This window comes from Panthera leo, chromosome E3 (genome assembly GCF_018350215.1).
Source record: "Panthera leo isolate Ple1 chromosome E3, P.leo_Ple1_pat1.1, whole genome shotgun sequence".
In the NCBI taxonomy this organism is placed as follows: domain Eukaryota; kingdom Metazoa; phylum Chordata; class Mammalia; order Carnivora; family Felidae; genus Panthera; species Panthera leo.
The window spans coordinates 37359829-37376298 of record NC_056694.1 but is presented as its reverse complement, the minus strand read 5'-3'; the positions used below and the strand labels follow the sequence as shown (position 1 = coordinate 37376298).

Below are 16470 nucleotides of genomic sequence, written 5' to 3'. Positions count from 1 at the left end.
CCGTGGATGAGGGTGACTGGCCTGGCACCCCCTGCAGAGAGTGGCCTTGTCTGCCCCACGTGGGTGGGTGGACCTGCTGGTCCCTACTCAGGCCCCACCCCAAGGTCAACCTCCCAGAGCCGCTGGCCAGAACCACCCTGGCTGAGTCCCAGCAGACAATCAACAGCAAAGCTTCTTGCCTCTGCCACATTTCCCACCACAGCAAAGTGTCCTGAGCCTGCCCTAGCCCTGTGTTCTGGGAAGATCGGAGGTCTGGGGCAGGGGTAGTGATGTGATTGGCCCAGGTTTGCTCAGGGAGGCCTCAGCTCTCCAGTGCCCGGCCGGGAGCTGTCCTCTTTGGGTGTTGCTCACGGGCATGAGGTCCCCAACTTCCATCACCTCCCACGTCAGGAAAGAGAGGTGCAGCCCGGACTCAGGCAAAGCGTCCCATGCCAGGCTTGTCCCCTGCAGCCCTGACCCTCAGGCACCCACACAGGCAGGATTCTCAGACCCTCCTCTCCATCCCCGCTGGCCCCCGCAAAGCTGTTTTCCCAGCCATTTCTCAGATTTACAGAGGGAATCGTGCCTGAGTTGGTTCCTGTAGCTCAGGCATTGAGGAGTGAGGCCCAGGGAGGTCACGGTGTAACCATTTGCCCCCCGACAGGCTCCTCGGTGTTTTGGAAGGTGGGGATGCCCAACAGCAGCCAGCCGGGAGCGATGCCAGAGGATGACAGTCCTGTCCCCATAGGGGTTGTGGGGGAACAAGCCAGCTTTTGGTCTGGTCCCAGATGGGAGCTGCAGGCAGAATCCTCACCCCTCCCCTCTTCCAATCCCAGAGGGTGGGGCCTGCAGGGAACTGGGAGGGAGGTGCTCAGGAGGTAGCCACCCCAGGCCAGCAGGGAAAGGTGCCTGGGGAGCAGACAGAACCAAGATGGGGTCAGCAGAGTGGGAATCTCAGGAGGTCCTGGGTTTAGCCTCCTCCTCTGCCAGGGGGACATGGTTCCTGGCCTGGGATCCAGCGGCTGTGCCGGGCTGTGCCAGGCCAGTCACCCTCAGGACCCAGGACCAGGAGGAAGGGAACCAACCGTGCCAGTCATGCGGGCTGGCCTGGTGTGGGGCTGCAAAATGAGCTGGGCAGGAGGGGGAGAGAGAGGCCTCTTGCCAAGCGGAGGGTCCTGCTTTGAGGGGCTGCTGGAAAGGAGATGCTGACTGATGACCACCCTACACCCCCAACACGGCCCACAGCCCACCGCTGCAGGTGAAAGGGTCACTGAACGTTTCTACCTTCCAAAGACGACCAACTCCGTAACTCTAAGGTATAAACAACCAACGAGAGCCGGTTCCCAAGGCAAGTCGCCAACAGCGGAGAGCTGAGGTGCTGGAAGGGCGGGCCTTCTGTGCAGGGACCTCCTCCACTAAAATCAGCGCACACTGGTGTCCCTGGCTTGACCCCCGACTCGCTGCGGTTCTGGGGGCTGTAGGCAGAGAACCACCAAACCAACACACAACCACCAGAGAAAGGCTTCTTTCCGCAGTCCCCCTCATCTTGCTCGTGGCTTCCCCAGGATCCACGGAAAACGACCCCACCAACACGTGCAGCTCTTATCCCCCAGAAGAGGAGAAACGGCCCCCGAGAGCAGAGCAGATCGCTGCCATCGGGTTCCCAGCACCTCGTGCTGTGCCCCCGACACGCCCTTGGCCAGCCTGGGAGTGGGTCTGAGAGGACCCAGCGCCCCCCTCCCCTAAAGGAGCTGAGTTCTCCTAAGGCTCCTATGAAACACATATCGCCCAAACATAAGCTGTGGCTAAGCAACCAGAGACCTTCCCAAAGGCAGGAATTGCAAAGAACCTCGCATCAAGAGATCTCCTTTTGTCCGGCACAGGCGGCCTCCCCAGCACTGGCCCCGGGAAGTAACCAGCCTCAAAGCACTCATCTGTCCTCAGAGGAGTCCTGACGTAAAAGCCCCTCAGAGACCTCCAGGGCCGTGGCAGCCCTGCCCACTGCCGGGCTCGGGGGCCGGCCTTGGGGACAGCATGCTTTCCTGCGGCCGGCCACAACATGTTCTTAGAGAACCCCGGGAAGACCCCGGGAGCATCCCTTTCATCCGAAGAGAATCCGAAGAACAAGCCCCTTTTTTCAGCTGTCTCAAGGAGGAGCCCTGCCTGCCCGCAGAAAGCGTTTTAGCGTGTCCATCTACCAGGTGCCCCCCTCCGTCCCCATGGAGCAGGGCTTTTACTTCTGAAGCTCTTCCTGGTGAAAAACAAGATCCCCTCCAGATCCCGATTTGGAGACAGGAACTGGACACACGTCTGTGGCCAGTGGAGGGGGCTGACTGATGACAGGCAGGCTGGCTGGGTCCCCCCTCTGATGGTCAGCTTCAGCCCGTTGTGACCTCGCGGGAACCCGGGCCAGCTGTTTATTTCCAAGATCGGCCAGAAGTGAGACTTTTTGTGCAGACTCCAGTGATTGTTAAATGTCGGCAGGCCATCCTGAGAGAGATGGAGCATCGTTTGAGCCAAGCTGCACATGTCAGGGGACTATGGGTTTGCAAAGCCCCAAATTAGCATGCCCAGGTGCTTTAACGGCATTCTGGAAAGATGCACCCACTGCTCATCACCTGGGGAGGCTAGACCATCCCACGTGCTGCCACGTCCACTCTTCAGGAATGAGATACTCGGAGCTCAAATTGTCCTTTCAAGCAACTTCAAGGATGCAGACAGGGTTTTTTAGAGCAGAACTTTGGAAACAGTCATTTGAGCTCAAGTCTGGCAGGCAGGTAGGGGGTGACCATGCCCAGAAGATGCTGGGCTTTTAGGTGACAAGGCCAGGTCCAAGGAGGTGCCAAGGTGGACAGGCAAGGATGGCTGTGTCTGTTCCCTTCCACTCATGCACCCAGTACCTTTGCTTTTCAGCCAACTTACACTTTGAACATGTTAATAGACGGTTACGGACTCGTTCGACTTTGCTTCTGAGCTTCCAGGCTTGGGAAAGTTGAAGAAGGTTCCAGGTTCTGTTCCCACCTCTGGCTCCCCTTTGAGTTTGGCCCACTTTTACAGCCTTTCCCTTGCCCAGGGGGATGTTCAGACCAGGGGATCCTGGCACACCTGGCGGGGCCTCTACATTGCCGGAAAGTACTAGAGCCCCCGGCCCTAGCTCCAACCCTGCTCTCTGCCCCCTCCTGCCCAGGTACCCACCTTGGCTGAGGCACTTAGGGAGAATCAAATTCCTGGCTCTCCTCCAGAACAGTTGTCTCAAGCACCCAGGAGACCTTCACGCCCCACAAACTTGGGGGTCACAAGGCTGGTGGCTCCCAGTTGCTGTGAGGGGGGGCGCGCTGAGGCTCCGCATCCCAATCACCTGGGAGCTGTTTTAGTAACAGCTGTGACGCTCTGTTAAGTTCACCCTTTCAACATGTACGATTAAGTAATTTTTATTCCCAAGCCGATCAACCAATAGCCTGGGGAACGTTTAAAATTATACCGTCGAGCCTTCCCCCCCGAGACTCTGATGCCGTGGGGTCTGGGAGTCTATGGTTTGTCTTTTTACGGAGCTCCCAGGAGGCTCTACTGTGCAGCCAACCATGGGAACCACAGGTCTAGGAGACATTCTGCCATGTCTACAGACGTTTTTGGTTGTCACAACTGGGAGATGCTGCTGGCGTCTAGCGGGTAGGGGCCGAAATGCTGGTCAATATCCCACAGGGCACAAGACACCCCCAGCAGACGGTGAGCCAGCCCCAAATGTCCACAGTGCCCAGGTTGGAAAGCCAGGGCCTACAGGAACTTCCAGTCCTTTCTGGCCCGAGGTGACCACCTGCGACCTCCAGACACAGCCCATGGTAGTCCCCCAGGAACAGAAAAACGCACCTCACCTCCAACAGATCAGCACTGAGTAGAGATGTCGTGGAGGAACATTTCTCAACGTGGAGCTCGAGGTCCTGCACCTCTAACAAGCTCCCAGGTGGTGCTGCTGGTCTGGGGACCAGACTGCGTAGCCGCCCAGGGTAGAGCCTCCCATGTCTCCAGGAGTGCAAATTCTAGATGGAGCCCTGGCTCTCTGGTGCCTCTGACACAGTCATCATTCCCTGGGGCAGCCCAGGTGCACTCACCCCTCCGCAGCAGGTAACCCATAAACACGTACTTGTCTCTGCATTTCTCCCACCACTTGAGGGGGGTGTGGCAGTTATCTGAGAACTTTCCCTCATCAAAAAGAACGGAGCAGCAGCAGCGGTAGCGAAGATTCAGGAGGGCCCAAGATGTCCTCACTCTTATCCATCCCGCCCCTCCCTACCCTCCCCACACGCACCCCAGAAACAGCTGTACCCCCGCCTCTGGACTTCAAGAGGAAGGCCCTTAGAAGGGTGGGTTTCAAGATGAGGACACAACTCCAAGACCTAAGCAACAGCTTGGGCGGGGGCCCAGTGGTCAGTCTTCAGTGACGCCCAGAGGGTACAGTCAACCAGGAGCCTGTCCAGGGTCCAGCAGGGTGGAGACAAAGCTGGGGAGGCCAGGGAGCAGCAGTGGCAACACCGGCACAGGAGCATCCTCATCCCTGGGCGCAAGGGCAGGACTGCGGTGAGGAGTGCAGAGACATCAAACAGGAGACCTTCTGCAACAGAAGACACTCTCCAACCCAGTCATCATCCGCAGAAGGGGGCACCTGAGGGGCTGGGCGCCAGGTGGGCCATCCTAGGTTAGGGAGTGAGATCTGCCTCTACTGAGGATTGGGCAGAGACCGTGGCCTCCCTCCTTCCCCAAAGCCCAGTCCCTCACAAGGGGTGCAAGGCTGAGGCTGCCCCGGGAACCGTATCCCCCAGCGTGGGCAGCTGTGGGGGGAGGGGGAGGGGACAGAGTGGGGCATCCCTGGCTTCTCCCTTGGGGTGAGAGCAGGTGTCTGTCCCAGCCCAGCTCAGGAGCAGCCCGGGATCCCATCTGCTCTCCCTGGTTTGCCGGTCTCCTTAGTGACAAAAGGTCTGAGTTGCAGGTTGGACTCTGCCCTGGGCTTGTCCTGTTCCTGTCACGAGCCCCTACTGGCTCTGCGCAGAAGCCTGCTATCTGACCACGGGCGCTGTGGTCTGCGGCTCCCCAGGGGAGGGCCCTGCCCTACCAGGCATGTTTGCTGGAGGTTGGGCTTGGAGAGTCCAGCCTGCAGCCAGCCATTGGGGCCCTAAAGACACACAAAAAAAGGTCCTTATGTGAAACCCAAGAAGACTGGAAGGAGTTGTTAGCCCTGGAGGTCAGGATCAGTCCAGCCGGACAGGGGAAGGATGGGCAGGAGGGCTGGGATTCTGGGAACACTGGCCAGAAATGAACTTCCTGGGAAGAACCTTGGATGGGCAGGAAGATTCCAGAGCCACGTTATGGTTGAAAAGACAGCAAGAGACAGCAGCAGTGTGGAGCCAGGCAGGACTTGGGGGGGTGGGGGTGGGGGTGGGGTCTGGGCTCTGCCAGTGCCCTGCCTCTCCACATGGAGCCAGCCGGCAGCAAAGCTTAGGATACGAGGCAAGACCACAAAGCCTGGTGGTAGTTTGAACTCTTTTCTTCTCTTTTGTTAAAAGGGGGAAGGGAAAGGGTGTGAGGTACCCCCGGGCTCTGGGGGAGGCATGCAGGCAGCCCCAGCAGGCAAGCGCTGGGGAATGGGTGGGAAGAGTCCTGGAGTTTCCCACAATTCTTTTCTCTGCAGGGAACAGCAAGGCTGGCTGACAAGGGGGTGGGAGAGAGGGGCGGGGCCCTGGGGAGAGGGGTGGCGGGCAAGGGGTTTGGGGGCTCACTCTAACATGCAAAGTCCAGCTGCCCCGTAAACTAGGTTGCGTCTTGAGGAGCGACATACATATAAATACATACACAGCTACACACACACATGCGGAGAAGGCTCTGCATTCCCGAGGGTGGGGATCTAGGCCTGCTGGCCCCCAAGGAGCTCCAAGGCAGGAGCCAGCCAAGTCTCCGCTGCTGTGGCGATTCTCCGCAGCCCCCTGGGGTGGGGCAGGGCGAGCGAGTCCTCTGGGGAAGGCTGCTTGTTCTCTGAAGTTCCGTCCACCAGCACCAAGACGACTCTGAACCACATCCATGCAAGCTGGGTGCCGCGGGCCTGCGCCTCCGTGTTCGTGCGCGGGCGGCCTGTGTGCTGGCACCAGGGTCCGGTCTCTCCCCTCCAGGGCTCCGGGGAACGGGGGTGCAGACAGAGGAGGGTGAAGGGGGCCCGCGGAGACATCCTCTCCCCCGCCCCACAGGGTCCTGGCCTCCGGGAGGGGGGAGGGGCCTCCCTTATCTCTCCGCCTCCATGGCGGGGTGGGCCCTCGGTTCTGAGGCGGCCTGTTGGGGGGCCAAGGGCGGCCAGTCTGACGCTGGGGAAGGGGGTGCCGGAGTCCACAGGGGCGGCTGCTGTGGCTGGTGGTGCTGTGGCCCCCCTGGGGGCGAGGCCGCGGTCGGCCAGCTGGGTGCCGCGAAGCTGCCGGTGGCGGCGTGGGGGAAGTGCGGCGGGGGGGACGTGGCCGTGGCGGCCATTGGGCTGCCACTGCCGCCACCGTGGAAACTCTCGGAAGCCTTGAGACGGGAGAACATGGTGAGGGCATCGGGGAAGTTGGGGGGCGTGGCAGGGGTGTTGGCAGGAGTGCACATCTGTGGGGGGAAGAACAGAGTGGGGGGTGAGCACCCCTTTCCGGGAGCCCCCGGCCTCCCACTGCCTCCCTCCTAGGAGCAGACACACACCCAGCCACCGTTGGGAGCTTCTGTGCCTCTTCCCTGGATGCATCTGGCTCCGTAGGACAGTCCCCTAGCTGGGGGCTCCAGACCCACGGGCCAGGTCCCCGGAGGACCCTCTAGTGCGAGCCAGCGGCCTCTCCACTGCAGAGAGCCACGGCGGCTTCCTTCCCCTGCCCTATACCAGGAGCGCCCCCTAGCACCCCGGGGACTGCAGGGACACTTACCATCTGGTGGTGGTGGTGGCTATAGGGGATGTTGGTCTCCTGGAAAAAGGCGCTGAGGGCCGTCTGTGGGAAGAAAGGGCCCAAGCTTAATTACCCTCTGGCCCCCCACCCCCACCCCCTCCGTGGACCTGCGCCGCCCTCGTTCCCAGGATCTCTGGGGCTTGGAGTGGCCCTGAGCCTGGCTACCAAGGGAGAGAAGTGAGTGTAAGCAGTGTGTCTGTCACAACTCAACGCCTGCCACCTCCTAAGGAGGCGCCACAGGCTCCCAGGCAGGTCTGGCAGGCGGTGAAGACCCTCACACTGCCTGCCTCCCTCCAGCTTGCACTGTGACCTCGGGAGGGGAGCAGGCAGCACCCCTTCCTGGTGTCACAGGCAAAGGCCTTTAGCAGAGATCAGCTGTTGATTCGGGAGATTGGAGCCAGACAGTCACCAACTCCATGGGTGGCGGCTCCCTAATCTGAACCTCAATCTCCTCATCTAGGAGCCAGGGGACAGCAAAAGTTCCCAGATGTTAAGTCTGTGACCCACCTGCCTCTCTCCTTGGCTGGCCACAGGAGCCTGCCATGACCTGGGCCTCAGTTTTTCCAACTGCACCACAAGGAGACCGGACCAGGCGGCTTCCACATTCCCGTCCCTTGCCGCAGTAACCTCTTAAGACCCAAGTGCCAGCTGAGAGAGCCAGAATTAAGTAGGATGGCCTGGGTTTTGCACTCGCTGGCCCCCTCACCCAAGCCTCCCTCAGAATGTTCTTAAGGTGTCAGAGCAGGGGGATGGCAGACATGCGGTCGGGCACCTGGGGTGGTGCGAAAGGGAGCGGGAGAGGGGGCAGAGTGTCAGACAAAGGCCCGGGGAGAGGGGGCTCCAGGAGCCCTGAGGGAGGTGCTGCATTTGGTCTGTCCTGGCTGGGGCCCTGCAGGAGGGGCACTGAGGAGAATAAGGGAACCAGCTGCTCTTGCGAAAGTGCTGGGAGAGGGAGTGTGTGAAGGGTCTGCCGGGCCCTGCCCAGGCCCAGGCCCAGGCCCAGGCCCAGCCCCAGCCCCAGCTGCCCTCCATCACCAGCCCCCCCCCCGAGGCTCACCACCCTCCCCAGCCCAGCCCGGACCCAATCCCTTCCCCCGCCTCCAACACAGCCAGAAACCCAAGCTGGCTCCCAGGGCTTGCCCTGGGGTTTTGTTATTTTTTTACATTCAAATGAATTTTTCTGGGAATTTCCTGCTGTAGATGCCCTACCCCAGTGTCCCCAGACAGGGTGTGGGAACAGGCTGGGGTGGGTGCTGGTCTCTAAGCGCCTCCTCAGGACTCCTTCCCACCCAGGAGCCCCAGGGGACACACCCCAACTATTCCTTCCCAACAGCAAATCCAAAGGCCATTTGAGTGAGGATTCCAGCACCGCTGCTGCCTTAAAGCACCACCACTTAAACACACAGGTCCCCTCCCCCAGCAGCCTCCTGTCCTCATTAACACCTGAATCACAGATGTGACCCAAAAACACTGTGAGCCTGCGGGGGAGGGTACAGAAAGAGTAGCCCCAGGGAGCCCCTCACTCGCTCTCACGCAAGGACCTAAGGTTTGGGGGTTCACAACCCATTTCACTTTAAGTAAACCTCCCTAGTATCCATATCCCCCACTTGACAGATGTGAAACGGAAACTCCACGAGCCCGAAGCATATGGCTCCTACCTCAGGAGGCCACCAAATCTGCAGGCAGCTCCGGCCCCTCTTGGGGACAAGGTCTCCCCCGGGCATTTCAATCCTCAAAGCAACACTTTTAATTCGTGTGGTACAGCGACACCAACCCGTGCTGAGTGACAGCCCAGCTGGTGCCAGGCTCCCTGCGCTGGGCTGAGAGTCCAGACAGGCCAGGCCCTTCCACCAGACACCTGCCCGCCCAGCCCCAAGCAGGGAGGGAGCCATGTGTGCAGATGTGGGACTCAAGCAAACTGCCGTGAATGTGGTTTTGCAAGTTTTGCCACATCTAGCCCTCGAGACAAACAGGCTGTTTAGGGAGCTTCCTGCAGGGTGGGGCTGCAGGCCCTGGGGGCGGTGGGCACAAGGGAGTGGCCACTGGCTCCTTAGAGATCAACTCCCACGCTGGAGGTAGGGAGGAAACTGAGGCCAGAGGAGGAAAGGGAATTGCCCAGAAAGAGCAACCTCCCACATTGTGTGAAGACCACACAGGGTCGGCGGTCCCTGCTGAGAGCGCTGGTAGAAAGGTGTGAGCAAAGATTCCCCTGGCTGGATAGGCCACTGCTTCCCCAGGCTGTCCAAACCTTTGGGCTAGAATTCTGATCCCCTATCCCATTCTTAAGAAGCTGAGTCCTAGAGTCCTCTGCAGGCCCGAACACCTTTCCTGGGGTGGCTCCCCATCAGGAAACCAGGCTCCCGGCAGGCAGGGCACAGACACCGTCTGAGCTGTGACCTTACACCTGTGAGGGGTGGAGCTCAAGGACTCTGGCCTCTTCCCTAGATACCACCCTGGGTTATTTCTGGGGCAGTTGAGCTAGGCAAAGCCAGGTGGCCTCTTGGCAGCACAAGCTGTGGGCACTAGTGTTCTGTGGGTCAGGGAGGCCTGGTGGGTGGGGTCCTGACTGGGGCAGCCCCACCTCCTACCCAGCTGACCGAAAAGCCACCGGACCGTGTAAACCACGCCGTGCACTGTGCAGGTAAATTCATCTGCCAGCACAGAGGAGGCCACCCGAACACGCCTCTAGGGCGGGGTGCACAGATGCACACTCGTAGCTGTAGTGTGGGGCTCCCAGCACAGCACCCGTACACTCGTGTGTGTACACGCGTGGGCACCAACTGCAAAACGGCGACGTGTGTGTACACGGAGCACACAGCCCGCACCCGCGCGCCGGGTGGACTGCGTGTTTACACACACGCCGACATGCCCACACGTAGCGTGGCGCGTGCGTAAATACAAATGCACATGTACGTGGACACACGCGCCGCCGAGCTAACCACTGGGCACGCAGACCCTCAAACCCACTCGTGCGGGGCGGCTCTGCCCACGGGCCCCAGAGCTCCCCGTCCCACCAGGCGGCTCCCGAGGTGGGGGCGGCGCGCGCCCAACTCGGCCCCAGCCCGGGGCGTCCTCCTTCCGGCCGCCCGCCGACTGTCCGTCCGGGCCGCGGCGACGCCCCGCCCTGGCCGTTACCCGAACAAAAGAGGGGGAACCCCGCATCCCGACCGCCGGGGGACTCGGGGGGGGGGGGGCGGGCATCTCGGGCCCCGGTGCGGGCGGGCCGCCCCTCCCGCCCACCCCGCGCGGGCGGCGTTTCCGGGGACCGCGTAGACGCGGCCGCACCGCCCGGCCGGACCCGCACGCCGCGTGTGCGCGCTGCGGCCCGGTCAACGGGGCGCGCGGACGCCAGGACACTGGGCCGAGTGCGCGGCCCCGGCCCGGGCGGAGTGCGCACCAGCACGTGTCCACACCGACCCAAACACGCGTGGCTGGCGGGACGGACCCCCGGCCCCCGGTCCCGGCCCGGCCGCGCACCTCGAACTGCCAGTGGGCCGCCTGCAGCAGCTGCTTCGCCTGGTCGGCCGCGCAGCCCGCCGTCAGCACGAACTGGTTGATCATGACCTGGTGCTTGAGCTCGTCCATGTTCACGGACATGGCGCCGCCGCCGCGCTGCCCGCTGCCTCCCGCCGCCGCTCTCCTCCGCCTCACGCGTCCACCATTAGCGAGCCGGCTCCGGCTAATACAAATATTTACTGTGCGGCTGTGACTCACCGAGCCTCGCCTGGCTCGGGGCCGCGGGGGCATGCTGGGAGATGTAGTCCCGCGCCGCCTGGCCGGCCGGGGGGCGCGAAGAGGTGTGTCTGGACTCTGTCCCTGCTGTGTGCGGAAGCGGGCGGCCGTGTCTGCGGGCCGTCACGCTCTCGGGGGTCCAGCAGGCGGGGCCCGCTGGCGTCTTTGCCCGGTATGCCTGGCATCCCTCTGTTGAGTGGGCGCACACTTGGGGGTGGGGGTCCCCTAGGAATTTTGGCACAAATCGGCAGCTCTAGGACACACAGACCCGAAAGCCTGTCACACAATAGGCGCCAAAAAATACTCCTTCCTTGGATGAATGAATCTGCCCTTTAGGGCTCTGCAGAAAGTCACCGCCTCCAGGAAGCCTTCCAGTCCCCCCCCCCCCCCAACACCCAGAGCAACAAGTTCACGTCGCCCACTCCTGATGCGGGTCCCTCCCCGGTTTGGCGCTTAGCCACACACACACACACACTACGTCTGGGGATGGGATGGCGCGGACAAAACACGAGGTGGACAGACCCTGGTGCCTCCGGGTTCCCTCCCCGCGGGGCTCCCACTTTCCCACGCAAAATCTCGTGCGCTCTGCCGGAAATCTCGGCTTTGAAAAGCGGGCGCAAGGACCCGGCGGAGCCAGTTCCGGGGCGGCCCCGAACTCCCATTCCCAGAATGCCCCGGTTTATTTGCATCGTTTTGTCCCGAATGACGTCAAGTGAGTGAGGCCGCGCCTTGGCCAATGGGCGGCCTCAGAGTGTTAGGACCTGGCCATATAAGGTAAACAAAGCTGGCCGCCCAATGAGGCTGCAGCGGGGGCGGGCGCTGGGCCGGGGCCGGCGGGGGCGCGTCACGTGGCGGGCGGGGGCGGGACTGGAGCGAGCGGGAGAAGGGGGGAGTTGCGGGCAGTGTTTACAGTTCCGCACGCGCCGCTTCCGGGTGACGTCTAGGGTCGGGTGTGTGGGACCAGGGCGTGCTCGCAAAGGGATCCCGGGCGGGGAGGCAAGGAGGAGTTTGGCGCGGTCAACCCCCGTTCTGACTGACCTTGGCCCGGTTCCGAGAGCTCCCTGGGCTCCAATTTCATCCGTTGGGCAACCGATGTTTGGGCCCTTACTCTGCCCTGCCCTGAGCCAGCCGGGGTTACAGCGGAGAGCAAACCCGAGAAGGGTCTCCTGGTGGCGAGGGTGGGTTGGGGCCGTGTGTCAAAAATCCCAAAGAACGGATGTACAATTGTGGAAACGTAGAAGTATGAAAAGTGCCTTCGGGAAGCTGATACAGGCCCTGGGGGGTTAGGGTTAAAAGTCATTGAGAGGTTTTACTAGATCTGATCAATTGTCCACTTTAGGCTCAGTGTGGCGTCCAGATGGTGGCCGAAGGGTCCAGTCTGGATCAGGAAATGTTTTGGATGCGTCTGGTTCTAAGGGAGCACCCCACCCTCCCTACCCAGCGCTTCACTGTTAGAATTGCACCGGATGGAGGGAGCTATCCCACACCGGAGGGGTGGGGGGAACCCCTTCCTGGGTCCTTTCATCTTTCCAGAGGTTCTGTCTTTAGCTGGTGGGAGGAGGATAATGGGAGCCCGGTGGACAGGGCCTGAAGGGATCCAGGGTTGTGGGGGCCTGGGGAGTGCTGGGGCACCAGGATAGCTCCAGGGAGACCTGCACAATGAGAGTGCTAAGCGGCCTCCAAGGGCTAGGTTCCCTGGCCTAGCCTACAGGCAGGGGGTGGACTCTCAGTGTCCTCTGCCAGGTGAGCACCTCAGCCTGGTAGAGGTATCCTGTCCTCATGGGAAATCAGATTTTGGTGTCTCTTCTGCCACATGGGGATCACTCAGGCTCTGCCATTTTTTGCAAACCCTGATAGTGCCAGGAGATTCCTGGTCTTGTTAAGAATGGCCCCTCACCTTAACAAAGCATCATAAGCATGAATTAACGTGGGTAAAGCGCTCAGCACAAGGTAGTGGGCTTTGGATGTGGTTTCTGCTATCACTATTCCACTGAGACAGAGCGTGATGGACGGTGAGATGGTTCTGGAGCCAGATAGATCTGGTTGTCAGTCTTGACTCCACTGCTTAGTGACTGATGTTGGATACAAGTAGTGTAGCCCTGAGCTTCATTTCATTTGTGGAACCCAAGGTAGGAGTGTGGAGCTCTCCCAGGACTGCTGAAGGTAGATTAATATCTATGAAGTGCTCAGCACTATTTCTGGTACTCACCTCTTTGCCTCCATCTGGACCACTCTACGGAGCCCAAGCCTCATTTTACAGATGAGGAAACTTTTAAGGCTGGAATCCAAACCTCCTTACACTCTTGCCTGTGTTCAGAGCCAGTGGAGAACAGGCACCCATTAGCCCATGAGGGTGTATGTCTGGGAAGTGAGAACGGGCAGTGTCCTGGCAGGGCCTGCTAGGGGATTTTCTTGTTCAAGGAAACGGGAAGTACCTTCACCTTTCCTCCTACCCTTATCCAGCAACACTCAGTTACCTGCCCAGGCTTGTCCAGCTCAGAAGGAGCTGTTCTGGCTGGGGTGGGGCAGATGAGGCTAGCAGGAGCAAAGGTCACTCTTTTGGTCCCCATGGCCCCGCTAGCTTGCTAGTTTTCCCAAGGGCAGCAGGGGAGGAAAAAACAACCTTGTTTTCAGCCAGGATCAGCCTGGCTAAAGAATGGACTTTGGATTTCTTAGCAGGCGCCTGACAGCTGGGACCAGTAGATGGGGGCAGGGGAATAAAAGGTATTTCTAGCCGTACCATCTTACCTGAAGTTCAGGGAATTGGAGGCTCTGCCAGAGCCTCCCCAGCATGCCCTGGCCTCCTCCTTCCCACCTCCATTTTTAATTTTTTTAAGATTTAATGTTTAAGCAATCTCCACACCCAATGTGGGGTTTGAACCTACAACCCTGTGATCAAGAGTCATATGCTCTGCTGACTGAGCCAGCTGCTTCTATTCTTTCAAACACTCCACAGATCACTGGGTGCCTGACTCTGGGAGCACAGGAATGAATAGGCGAGGATCCTGCCCCGTCAGAAGGCTCAGAAAGCTAGACTCAAGGGACTCACCCCAGATGCCCATAAACGGTGCCCAGTGTCTTTCAAAAGACCCAATGCTATCGCTTTTAGGTCATTTGGCTAAAATTAAGTGTGAAAGACCCAATGCTGGTTGACTGAGGGGACTTGAGATCTGGCCACTGACTCACTCTTGACCTCTGTTCTTATACTCTACCCCCCACCTTGATTTTAGCTACGCTGGCCTTTGAGCTCCTGGATCATACTCAGCTCCTTATAGCCTCCGGGCCTTTGCACCTGGTGTTTTCTCTGCTTGGAACCTGGATTGGCTTACTTCCTCAGAATTGCCCCCCCACCTTTGCTCTTATTTGTATTTCAAGTCCTGGCTTAAACGTCACCTCTTCAGAGAAGCCTTCCCTGACGTCCCTATCAATAAGTAGGTGTCTCTTATTATTTTTTTAACTTTATTTATTTTGAGAGAGAGCGCACACATGAGCAAGTGGGGGAGGGGTAGAGAGAGTGGGAGGGAGAGAATGAGAATCCCAGGCAGGCTCCGCATGATCAGCGCAGAACCTGATGCAGGGCTCGAACTCACAAACTCATGAGATCATGACGTGAGCCGAAGTCAGATGCTTAACCAAATGAGCCACCCAGGCGCCCCTGTCTTATCATTTATTTGCACCTCTATTCTCCTATAGCACCCACCACATTTTGTTCACCTTTTTAATGTCTTTCTACACTAGCCTGTGTGGTCCACATCTAGCATTCTTGCATTTGATCCCTGTTGCCTGGCTCATAGTCTGGCTCATTGCCCATCACATAGTACCTGAGTAATAAATATTTGTTGAATAAATAAATGAATCAGCACAGATGTTGACAAGAGAACTAATAACAAATCAAAAAAGGCCTGTCTCCCAGCGGGGCATGGATAAGCACAGAACAAGTCCAAAGCTCTATTAAGAAGGATGTTTAATCAAACATCCAGCCCATGGAAATGGCCCAGGATGTATAGGAAGGACATGCTCCTAGGATTGTTTTTCAATGAGAACGTCAGGATCTATGCTATCCCCCAAACAGGAAGGCCAGTAAATTGAATTCAGTTTTGGTATATGTGTGTGTGTATACACACAAGCGTTATGTGATTTAACAGAAGGAAAGGGGAAGAAAGATCACAAAGAGTGGAGGGGTCTTCAGGCCCATCCGGTGGCAAGAGCCATGAAACATAGTACATCTGAATGTTCCTGCCTCTGGAGTAGGAGGGGAGTGTGGCAGTAAAAGGAGTGGCTTTGTTCAAGTTCCAGCTTTATTACCATGTATCTACAATGAAGCCTGAGTTGGGTACCTCACGTCTCCCAGCTTCACTCTCCTCTTCTGTGAATTGGGAATTAAAACCTACATCAGAGGGGCACCTGGGCGGCTCAGTCGGTTAAGTGTCCAATATGGGCTCAGGTCATGATCTCATGGTTTCTGAGTTCGAGCCCCAGCGTTGGGCTCTGTGTTGACAGCTCAGAGCCTGGAGCCTGCTTCAGATTCTGTGTCTTCCTCTGTCTCTGCCCCTCCCCCACTCATCTTCTCCCTCTCTCTCTCTTAACAATAAACACTTAAAAAATAAAATAAAATAAAAGCTACATCAGAAAATTCAATGACTCTGTATAAAGTCCTCAACGTGATGCCTGGCACACAGTAGGTGCTCGGTAAATGGGGATCTTGATTGTGAAGCACAGATATAATCCGGCTCTTCCAAGATCTGGAACTCTACTCATAATCACATAAGTCTTTCACCTCTTCTATTAACTTTGGCTTCCCAGGTTCCCTGACAATAGAAGGTTGTATTCTGGATTCTAGCCACCAGAAATGTGTAGGACTCACTTTAACGGGGAATGTGGTGCATTTACTATTTGAGACCCTTCAGCAGCTACTGCTCTCCCAGCTTTCTTGATACAGCAGACTTGACTTAGAAAGTCACTTTCTTCTTGAAACCCGTTTCTCAACTGAAAAGTAGGCCAAACAGACCTCCACTTGGCCTGCTTACAGAATTTTATGTGACTCAAAAGCCAGGAAAGTACATTGCAATCGGCAAGCCTTGAATCCTGACCGGTTTTTTAAACTTGCCTTCCACACCTCATATGCAGCCGTCTCTTCTCTATATGTAAAATGAGAAGAGGTCTACTGCCTCGGTGTGGGGCTGTAAAATTATGTTTTCAGGGTGATTGTTCTGGACGTGGAGCCAAAGAGAAGCTTTGAGTTTTGGAAAGGGGCTGAAGGAAGCCCTTGGCTTCGCCAGGGAGCCCCACTCCTGACGGCCTTGGGTTCCACCCCAGCTATTGCCGGGCGGCAGGTAGAGGTATGCCCTCTTCTGGCCGGGGCCGGAGATAAACCCTGGGAAGTGGGGAGAACCATGGTGGCTCAGGGAGATATTTCAGACAGGGGGTAAATGGAAGGCGCTGGATTCCTATGAGGATCTGTATATGAACAGATGATTAGGAGGCTAAAGAGTTACGATGCTAGTACCGTGCTTGGAATGTAGAGGGAAGGTCAGTTTGCGGTGATGAATCCTCCCCTCTGGATTCAGGTCCATTTGGTTTGTTCCTGAACGCTGGTCAACAACTTCACGACGCCGTGGCGAAGGGCATCCTGGGACATGTAGTTCTTAGGCAGGGTGCCCGTGCCGCAGCCCGTCGCCCTGGGCGGCGAAGGGAAGTGAAGGGACTCCATTTCCCGAAGTGCCTCATACCCGGGGGGCGGAGGGCCGCCGTGGCGTCGGGCCCCCAGCGGAGCTGAGGGTTGGGGCTCGGAGGCCGAGGCGCCCGCGGC

General features: G+C 58.5%; 1 protein-coding gene across 2 annotated transcripts; it reads right to left on the bottom strand.

Moving 5' to 3' along the window:
- Positions 1-5502: 5502 nt before the first annotated feature.
- Positions 5503-10676, bottom strand: UBALD1 (UBA like domain containing 1). 2 transcript variants are annotated; one of them, XM_042922804.1, is made up of 3 exons: positions 10407-10676; positions 6909-6971; positions 5503-6600 (listed from the first exon to the last, which is right to left on the bottom strand). In XM_042922804.1, the coding sequence occupies exons 1-3, from the start codon at positions 10674-10676 to the stop codon at positions 6247-6249; spliced, it is 687 nt and encodes a 228-aa protein (XP_042778738.1). In that variant the 3' UTR covers positions 5503-6246. The 2 variants fall into 2 exon arrangements, with proteins under 2 accessions (XP_042778738.1, XP_042778740.1); XM_042922806.1 differs by lacking the exon at positions 10407-10676 and adding an exon at positions 8588-10025.
- Positions 10677-16470: the final 5794 nt, after the last annotated feature.